Raw genomic sequence first — 10,793 nt, forward strand, 5'->3', positions numbered from 1 at the left:
GCCACCCAACCATGGAAGAGCAGTTTCGCTGAGGTGGAGGGGTTGGTTGCTTTTTTGTTTGCGCATGTCTTTGTGGTCTTCCAAACCTGCTTTCAGAAGATCATATTCTCACAAATTGCACACGTTATCAGATGCAGGTATTGCTCTGGTCATCTCAGCTGCCCTCTGCAGCGTAGCTGACTTTGGCTTTCTCAGCTCTGTATGAACATACTATAAATTTCCACTTAACAGTTATTATGGAATATGACTTAACTTGTTTCCAATAAAGTTCTCCAGTGATATTGACAAGTTGGGCACTGTGTGGCAACCAGCTGCAGATGACACATTAAATGAGCAAGGGTTCCCCTGTCCCGGGAAATCTGTTTGCCTGCTAGCTTGCCTGGTCTCCCTTACAGTGTATGCCCTTCGTGGCAACCAAGAGGAGCTACTGCCATCTACAATTTTATAAACAATCTCATAAGGTTGTTTCTTGTCCCGTCACTTTTTAAAACAAATTGATAATTGGAACTATTTTCAAATTTCCTACAATCCTGGCCTTTTGACTAAACTAGCCAACTCAGGTTCCCAATTTGTCTCTTAACAGCACTAGTGCGTTTTGTGTTATCAATAAAATACTTAGGCTGTCATTTTCTGTAATTGTTGTTTCACAGGCATCCGTGCACCTTTGGTTGACAGCTTTTAATGTCACAGTACATCCAATCGCACTCCAGCCTATGGAGGTTTCCTAGGTAACAAAGCCAGAGTCGCACTAAAGGGCGACACAGAGCGGAGAAAACCAAAAACAAAGCAAAAAGCCCTGCAGCGTTTCTATTTACTCAATAGTTCAAAAACATTAAAAATAGTATGTCCAGCCTAAAAAAAAAAAAATCCTATAGAATAAGATATCTCTATTATCGTGCAAAGCAGGTTATGGCATGTATTTTATTGCTCCTTGATTTTCATCAGAGCAAAGAGGGACCTGGGACAGTAATTTGGAGAATTCCTTGCTGGTCAGGGTGGTTATAGTATCTGGTTGGGACCAGAATTGTAGAAGATACTTAAAAACACATGGACAGAATAGTCAAAATAGTGCCTATTTTGAAGGAAATACTAAGAAAGCCCCTTGTATCAACACTAACAAGTAAATTATCCTTTCCAGCATTAGCGCTAACAATGGTAAAAGGCCAAAGTTAGATGAGGTTTGTGCAGTTATATGTGTTTCATGAAAATCCCTTCTGAATTTACACCAAATTGGTATTGTCTCCCGGTCGGGATAATGGAGTAATTAGCAGCCAGGCTGTCAGCAGGTGGCATTGTTTTAAATAGTCTCTTTCTGTTCATGGCAGGTCTAAGTGACACTGTATTTACAAGTGGCAGCAGCCCATCTAAAAGTGTTCCCAGTATTTCTCCTCTTTATTTGTTGGCTTCTGGCAATCTAGAAGGGACTTGGCTTAGGTACAGAAATTTTATTAGTTTTGTGGGTGAGTATTTTTCTCCTAGCAATGGACAGAAATCAAGTGGCTGCACCAGTATTATTATGCCTATCAAGTAATATGGAGGTCTTTGGGATACTGCTGTTTCATGAAAGGGTCAAAGGATGACCGTTCATGATCAAAGGAACCTTTTTTGCATGTGTGTACTAATTTTTATCAGACAAAGTCAGCCAGATTATCTCAGGCTTGTAATTTATACATTCAAAGTGAAGGATATGATTTTTGCCTGACATTTACACAAACTATTCCAGTAGAAGGAATGGTGGGCTCTAGGGAGGAGAAGGAAAGGTGGGGAAAAGAAGCTGAGAGTGGTAAATTCTTCCATGAATATAGCTCAAGCTGAAAGAGGACATATGTCCCCAGCCTCACTAGCCAAGGACAGTACTGGACAAGGGTTGCTTAATTGCTTGCATTAGGTGGGAATGGATGGGGACAGTCTCCCGTGGCTTAATTCTTCCTCTCAGCTTTTCTTCTTAGAACTTCTGGCCTTTTAGTTGTCTTTTTGTTTCAGCATGTCTATGCAGCCATCAAGAAGACCAGTAAGGAGCCAGTGGAAGGGAATTTTTTTTCCCCCCCATGCTTATGACACCTCAACTCGGCTGATGCAATCCACCTCATCAGCCAGTGGCTCGTTTCTTTGGGCAGGTGGCTGAGCATGTCTGAGGCTGTCAGACTGATGGTGGACTGGGGAAGGAGTCAGAAGACAAGGCAAGGGCAGTGGTAGCATCATGCCTTTGGTGGAGGAGGCACATCCGTGGGAACTGTATGAGTTCACACCATAAGATGATGCTTGGTTGCTTGCTGCTGGTGAGTGATCTGTAACTACGTTCCTCTGCAGCGAGCTGGGAGACTTCTCTTTGGGATGCAGCCCTGGCCCAGCTCCCCAGGTGCTCGTTACCTTAAAATGAGACTATGGAGCTGTAGTGTAATGTTCGGAGATGCAGACTGCTGCAACTTGTTAGCTGACAGGAACAGAGGAAACCAGGAGCTGGGGATCCATGTTTGCTGTCTGTGGGTCTGCAGGGAGACTTGGTTGGCTCTGTAAGGAGGACACCAGCTTGTCTGAGCTGCTGTTCCTCTTCCCTGCCCTACTGCCACATCTGCAGTCATCAGAGGCACTTTTGTTCGATCCTCTTACAAAACAGCTAGGGCAGTGCTGGCAGGATGTTCCCGGTAGCAGTGCCAAGATTCTGGACTTGTTCTCTGTACCCACCACCTGTGAAATAGTCTAAATCTGAGGATATTCCAGACATGCTACAAAAAGCACCTGTTCAGGAGGACTTTTGGAGGAGGTTGGGTGTTGGCTTCCCAAGACCGGCAGCAAGTGCAAAAGGAGTGTTTTCCTAGATGAGAGACGTGCTGAGTTCCTTCTGGAATAATTATTAAATGCCGGTAGGGTTTCGTTGTAATATTAATTATGTGTCAAGACACCTGGAGCTTTGCATTCTTAAAATAATAAATAAATAATAAAATAATACATAATTCTGATAGAGCCAAAGTATGGTTAACAATGGAAGGGAAATTTTGCAGAGCTGTAAAGAGCTGCTTTGCTCAGACTTTCAGAAGACTCTGGGAAAAATGTCTCAGCCCTGTCCATCACTGTTTGTGCTGGAAAATGGGCACGAAATAGTATTGAAGCAGCTATCTAAGCAAAGGAGTGGGATGATGGATGTGGTGCCCTTTTCAAAGGATGGTTCGCAAGGCTTTTGAGGATTGTTCTTTAGAGAGCATTAAAAAGAAGCTTTGGAGGAGGAGAGACCAGTTTTGTGGCAGGGAGGATCAAGGAGGATGTGCATTTGCGGTGTGGTGTTGTAGAGCAGAATGATACCAACTTTTGAAACTAATTGCAGCAACTAACGGTTACAGGCTCCGGTTACCCACCTCTCTATTTTATGTCGTAGGCAGTTACTGCTTTGATATTTAATTGCCTTCAGGATTGGCTATGCAGATTATCAGGAGGAAAAAAAAAAAGAAAAAAGCTTTTGCCTGCTCAAACCAGAGATCCTGAGAGGAGGCATGAGATATGGAAATTACTGAGTAAATGTTTGCATGCTGAACAGGATGTGGCTGTTATTGGTGGGAACGCTGGTGGGAACAGGAGGAAAGTGTGCATTTAGATGCCATGGCCAAGGCTTTACTATGGTTTCTGTATTCAGAAGAGATCTACAAGCCGCCTGTGATTCCTCCAGCTGTAGCACAGCAGCAATACTTGAGGGGGGGGCAGATGCACAAAGTGTATCTGATTACATCTCAGTAGAGCTCCTCAGCTCCATCTATTGATATAAGCTTTTTAGCTACCCAGCCACCACACATAAATGTTTCAAGGGGTAAGATCCTTTCTGAATGCAGGCCAGGGCATGAGCCGTCCCAGGAAAGCAACTCCTCCGTTCTGGCAATCATTCTTTTTCAGATTTTGCATTCTGTTTTCTTCTGTTGCTGCTGGTTGTGTGTATTGTTATACCACAAATAATCAGGTGGGATATACAAAATAGAGTTCTTTGGCTGAAATAAACAGTAATTTTGTTTAATTCCCTTTCAGTGATGTAAAAAATTTTCAATTTTTAATGAGGCACAGAAGCCAAACTCACTGACTACTATGCAGGTGCCCTGATCTGACCGTCATAAACAACAGTAGGTCTGGCCAACTTCTGCACATTTGCATGGAAGACACTTTTTCTCTCCTTGCATTGGAAGAAGAGAGATTCTCAAAATTTTTCTTTGATCAACATTTATCAACATTTCACCTGTCTGAAATTGTAATTGCAAGCTTTTTGGTGGTGTGATTGAAAGCTGCTAATTTCCCTATGTCGTCTCTACACTCCCCTGCATCTTCTGTCAAAACAGGAACTTTTAACTCTTGCAGCAGTGTTCTGCAGTGAATTAGCACAGATTTCTCTGCATCCCATATTGCTGGAGTCCATCGGGGACTTTTCAGGCAAAGCCATGCTAAATCAGAGCACAGCAGTTTTCTGCAGTCCAGTGTGTGTTGCAATCAGATTGCAGACCATCCTACTCTAAAATTACAGCTTTTGTCAACTGGCGATGTTAAACTTGTCTATAATTTCTTTCAGAGTGGAGCAGGCTAAATCATAGTTGCTAATGGCTGCTTTTTTCCTCTGATGCTCCAGGCCACTGACTCAGATTATGAAGACGAGCTGCCAAAGCACTCCTTCGTGAACCATTACATGAGCGACCCCACATACTACAATTCTTGGAAGCGCCAGCAGAAAGGGGTGAAGCACCCGGCGTCCTGCAGGTACGAGGAGTGCGCGGTGAGCGAGGCGGAACCCTATTTCCAGACTGTCATCACGACACAGAGCTCAGGAGGGGTGTACACCCCAACGGGACAGCCCGCGCCCGGCTCCCGGACTCCAGTGACAGGGTTCTCCTCCTTCGTCTGACACCGGCACGGAGGAGCCAGCACAGCCGAACCTCCGGTGGAGCTCGGGGCGACCCGTCGCAGTGACTGTGTGTGTGTGACCGGTGCGGTGAACTGTGGGTAACTTCTCTATCAGGGTAGAATGGATGGGAACACGAATGAGGCTATTTTTTTTCTGAAGACAATCAACTCTAGAAATACGGAGCTGAACTAGCTGAACCTTTGTTAAAAAAAGAAAAAAAAAAGAGTTCTGAAAAGTGACAATTTTAACCACTTGTGAATAGTAGGGGTTTTTTAACCGCTTTTTTGTAACACTGCTTCAGGAAGCAGCTCCCGTATCCTTCTCTTCCCTTTTGCTTTCTCTCCCCTCCTCCTATCCCCCGTTCCCAAACAAGGAGGTGAATTCCCTAGATACAGTGAGTGACTTCGTGATGTGATCTGAAGAGAAAACACATAAAACCTCCCAGGCTCCTTTTCCTTTACTTTTTTATTTTATTTTTTTAAATTTTCCCCATCATCAGGGTCAAGTAGGAAAATACAGAGAAAGGACAAATATCTACATGAAAAGCAGGCGCTTCCTCTCTCCTCTTCTCATTGCTGTACCCCACGTTAGGAGCACCGACTGATTAACTTAGGCTCAGATGTGTCACTGTCTGCTCTAGGCTCACTACTGGTGTTTTTATACTGAATTGCTGACCTGCTTTTCTTTCTTGTTCAAATGGGGCCTGCTGCATTCTTTAAATATTCCAACTCCAGGGCCTTTAGGAGAGGAGATGGCTCAAAAGAGAGCTCTAGACAGCGGTGGGTGAAGCAAGTGGGAAGAATTCAGATGCAAGGTCAGTTTATTTTTGGTGTGGCTCTTGTTCTCCCCTGTGGACTGCATATGCCATTTGAATTGTACCTTTCTTTTTTTTTTAAGTCAAAGGACATAACCCAGCAGGCCAGAGGAAACTTTCAATTAAGATTGCAGTGGCAAGCTAGAGAGTCTGCTAATTGATAAATTTTTTGATCATCAGAGTTATCCTGCCCTGTCAATAGAAGTTGAGCATCGTTTCATGCCCAGATTCTGCAGCACTGCTTACTGGTCTGTAAACAAGTACACAGTAGCTGGGTTTGTTTGATTTTATTTTTTTAGTGCAAAGACACGTCACACAGATTTGGTGAGTTCTGGTGTCCACAGGTGCCTTTTATTGATTCTACAGCTTTGTATCTGAGAGAAGCAACAAAGTGTCTCCCAATAAAGCTCACTAGGTTTTTTAAGCATTAGGATCATGAATTATCTTGTGCACTTTTACACAGGCTGCTTTGTGCACTTCCAGCTACAGCCCTTTGGAAGATGAGAGGGGATTTTTAGTTTATTTTCCGTCCTTTTGTATGTCTCCCTTTTTGTTTCCCTCTTTTCCCCTGCAGAACTGCAACCAGTTCATCCTTTTCCTGAGTCTGTTGTGTTTAGCAGCAAGTTGTTTTGCTCACGAAGAAGCTGTCAGGTGCTTAAAGAGTCCCAATCCAGCCCTTGGACCTAGGAACAGTCCTGGATCACTGAAATTTTTACTGCAAGAGTTTGAAAGGGGGATTTGGAAGTAGGCATGTCCTTGCCACTCCAGCATCTGGCATTTCCTCCCAGATGGGTGTAGAAGAGCCAGGATAATTGGCATCCTGCCGCTTGCTAATGTGCCGTCAGGGCACACGTGGGCACTGCTACTATTGCAGATTGTCCCAACCCTCTCTGGAGAGATGTGGGACAGTGGTGGCACTGCCTGGTGGTGGTCTTCAAGGCAGGTCGTTGAAACCAAGCTGGCATTGATTACTGCTGCTGCCCATCAGGACTGGTTAGGAGTAGGCTGGTGGCACCTCACCTGAGCAGGTGAGGTTCGAGGGCAAGCTCAGCATTTCTGTCACCTTTCAGTGCCTCTGTGACAAGGCAAATGAACTCAGAACTGCTTTTATTCTTTGGCACTGCCTCTGAGCACTGCTGCTCTTGGTGCATACTGATTCTGGATAGCTTTGGCACTGGATTGATGTTCCTCTCCAAAGGCTCCAGAAAGAAAAAGTTCAAAACCAAAAACTCCAGTGTCTGTGTGTTCAAGTGCTTTTGAATTTGGGATAATGATCCACAGCTCATTAGATGGTAAGTGGCTTGCAAAGACATGGGCTTGAGCCAAAACTGTGTGAGCCATCCCTTTTTCTGCACCTGGATAGGATGTGTGTGGGATGGAGAAGGGGCTCCAAAGAGGATGAAATGTGCTTACTGTGAAGAGGAACGTAAAACAAACAAAAACCACTGCCTTCTGTGCACTTTGACTGTTCTCTTAAGCCATATGGACTTTGCTTTAATTACTGAGCTGACAAAAATTTGTTTGTAGTCTATCATTTGAGTTTTGTTTTGTTTCTTAGGCAAAATTATCTGTGTGACTTTCTGACTTGTTTTCTTTCTCCCTTGTTATTTCCTGCATCAGATTACATATTTTAGACACCCTGTTTTCTATACATAGACATAGCAGTGCAGTTGCTGTTGGAGATTTAATGGTGCTTATCCAACGGCTGTGAGAGGCAGCATTACAGGAAGAGGCTTCCAAGGACCAGAGGGAGTTAGCAAAACAGGTTAGAAGAAAGTAGATCAAACTACTACTGAAGAGCTTGCCCAAAGGTAAGCATAGCTCCACATCTCCTGCAGGTATTGCCAGACCTGGATTGGTGTAAGGTGCAATTGCTCCCTGGGTTTATTCTGATACCACATTGAGCCAAAAAGCAAGGAAACCCCATAGAATGAAGGAAGTGGACTTCACGGCGCTGTTCTACCGAAAAAGAACATGGAGAACAGCAAGACCTGTACCAAGTGAGGAGAAGAGACTATCCCTTCCTCAGAGCCAACTGCGGCTAAAGTGCTCGAGCGTGCTGAGGGCCTGCCGAGTTGGCTGTACGGCCCTTTTCTTCTGACTGCCTCCCAAACAAAACGGCGGGTGTGATTCTTTTAGGACCTGTTGACCTGAACAAAGGAATTTCTGCTCCATTCCAGTTCACACTACTGTCCCCCTGGGGTTTTGTTTTATTTAGGGGTTGGCTTTTCTTACATGCAGGTTTGTTTTATTTAAGCATTCGCAAAGCATGGAAGTGCCCTGCCCTGCTCACCCCTGAGATAAGAGTAGGATATATATTCTTCTGCCCACTGCTTCGTATAGCTATGTGCATGATGCCTGTGCCTTGTTGTTAGCATGCTGTACTGGTAAAATATGATTAATAGGTATGTTTTATTTACCTCAGATATCAAGTAAATTGTTCTATCTGGAAGGAAACACCCATCAGTTAGCAAGAAAGCTCTCTTTCATAGCCGTAATCTTTGAGAGTCACAGCCTTGAAATATGACTTTTAAACATTAGCTGTCATGTTAAAATAACTTTACCCATCAAACTTATTTTTGTTTCATCTTACTGTTCAGAACAGTCTTGAAAAATGAAAGCTTATATTTAAAACTCTTTCTTATGATATTTAATTTGTATTTATTTATTTACTTTGCCTTGTTTCTCAGGTCTCTTGGTGGCTCTTATAAAAAATAAATAAAAACAGCATCATGAAATGACCAAGAGAGACATTTCAGGGAGCAGTTTAATAGGAGCTCATTTTTCATGCAATAGCCTTGGAAATATCCAGTTTCCTACAGGAAAAGAGGGCCCACGTCTTCGCACCCCTCCCAGGGCTGAGAGGACACCCACCACCACTGTCAGGAATGCTCCCAGCGAGTACCAAAGCTCAGGTTGTCTCTGTAGTAAATCCTACTCTGGTGCAAAAGTGCACACGAATAAATAAGCTGTCCAGGGCCCCTTGTATTGTTCCAGCCCATTCTCAATGGAGCATTATATTTCCCCAAAAGTCCGTTTCACCCACAGACCTTTGCTGTTTGGGTGCAAGCCGCAGTCGTGAGAAGGGACAGGAGAGGGCACTGTTCTATTTTAATCCGTGATAGCCTCTTCTTGCCCCACCCTGGGAGTTACCAGTTGGAAACGCCTTCTTGGGGAGGGCAGGGAGAAGCCTCAGCGGAACAGAGCAGAGGGTTTCAGCAACATTTGCTAAAGGAATCACACTGCGGTCAGCAATCCTGCTTTTGGAAGCACTTGGCATTGCAGGAGAGAAGGAAAAAAAAAGTATTTTTAAAAGGAAACTGGTCCATTACCCAACAGGACTTTTTTTCCTCCTCATTTTGAGTCTTAAAGCCAGTGATGCTTTGCAGATGGGCCGTGACCTAATTTCATCTGCTTACACCTAGGTCTCAGCCAGAAGCTGCTGTAGCGGTTGTTTAGAATAAGCATCTGAGTCTGTCCTGATGTGGGAATACATTTATTATTCTTGTCATTTCTTCCCTCAAGAAATCCATTGGGTCATCTAAAGATTATCCAATTTGCTCTCCAAAAAGAGAGGAGAAATAGCTGTTTATGCATAGATAGCACTGTTGTCTGCTCCCACTTGCTGTTTTCAGACTGAGATTTGTATCAGAAAATCCCTTTCAGTGAAGGAATTTGTGAAGAAACTTTAAAAAAGAAAAAAAACAAGAACAAAAACCTTTGGATAGGCCAGTAGAAATCAGCATTCCCAGAAACTTGAGACCCATAGAGAGAATATGATCCCTAAACCTCCTATCTTTAGATAACTCCTTTATCAGTGATAGCCAAAAGGGTACCTGCTATGACAGATGGTGTCTGGAGAGGAAAAGCCATCACGGGGCAGTTGCTAGACAGGCGCTTTGCATTGTAAACAGTCTCATTCAAACTTGAATTCCTGTGAGTTCAATCATATTTTCTAGGTCATTTTTATAGGTTTTTGCCACAACGTGTGGAGTCCATGCAACACCATGGTGTTACTAGAGGTCACATGGGGAGAGGTATGTCGCCGTTCTGTTCGCAAAAGCCACGTGCATGGTGATGTGGTTGTACAGTATCCCTTGAAACCTCCTCCCTGCAGAAAGCCACCCTTAAATTAGGAGCACGTTAAGCCTGAGATTGAAAATGTTGGGCTGGACACGAGCCTTAAACGGCTTCCTTGGACAAGTTCTTCATGTTTCTATATTCCTCCTCTTCTCACCCACATCTCTACCCCGCCAACCCTCCCGGACAACTAAAGTTGGCTTGCACTTTGTGAAGTTGTAAAGTTTGCCACTCCCAGTAGTAGGAGCCAGCACTGATAGGCACTCGCATGACACCAGGGACAGGTGAGGCATAGCTGTGTCTGCGCAAGGGCTGAAATAGCATTGCGAGCTGCGGTTTGGGCACTGACTCAGAATTTTTATCTTCTTTTTTATCTTCTCGAGGCTGACACATGCACATTTTAAATGGCTTTGGAGCCTCAAGATTTGGCAGGAAATTTGGTTTGGCAAGAAATGCGTTACTTCACTTGGAGTCTGTTTGATCACGGTGTACTTTCTTGAGGCTTAAATCCTTGGATGCAGAGACCGTAACAGGGTTTCCCAGGTATGTTTGCTTCTCTAGAGCCACGCCTGGGAGTGACACCTTTGCGGTATCACGGTGCGGTGGGGTTTTGCAAGCAGGAGAGCTGGGGCACTGCACCGGTCCTGCCGGTCCGATAACATTCACTGCGGGGGCAGCGCTGGCAGCTCTCAGGTCACGGAAAGGTGCAAAAAAAATAAAAATAAAATAAAGGTATGATGAGTTTGTAGCCACTTTGCCACTCTTCGGATGGAGTCCCTCATCTCCCTTGGTACCCGCTGTCGGTTTAGGGGTAGCACCACCTTACGCAGCTATGTCGCAGAGTTACCCTTCGGTGTGTTATGGTGATCGGGTCGTTGCTTTTACTTCAGTGTCTCCTTGGGGATTTGACCTGTTTTTTTGTTCCACACCTCTTGTCAGCCTCACCTTCACCACTCCACTGTTTTATATGAGAAATTTACTTCTTCTTTTGCAAACTTGCTTCTAATTAAAAGAACCCTTTTTGAA

At 44.3% G+C, this 10,793-nt stretch overlaps 1 protein-coding gene across 1 annotated transcript in view; it reads left to right on the forward strand.

Annotated features, from left to right (window-relative positions):
- Window positions 1-10,793, forward strand: part of SDK1 (sidekick cell adhesion molecule 1) — a 432,196-nt gene extending 421,403 nt beyond the window's left edge. Inside the window, exon 45 of the mRNA XM_067306719.1 lies at window positions 4,601-10,793. Within this exon, the coding sequence (XP_067162820.1) occupies window positions 4,601-4,873 (273 nt within the window). The 3' untranslated portion in view covers window positions 4,874-10,793. The remainder of the gene's footprint in view (window positions 1-4,600) is intronic.

The sequence above is a fragment of the Apteryx mantelli genome, chromosome 16, assembly GCF_036417845.1.
Source record: "Apteryx mantelli isolate bAptMan1 chromosome 16, bAptMan1.hap1, whole genome shotgun sequence".
Classification (NCBI taxonomy): domain Eukaryota; kingdom Metazoa; phylum Chordata; class Aves; order Apterygiformes; family Apterygidae; genus Apteryx; species Apteryx mantelli.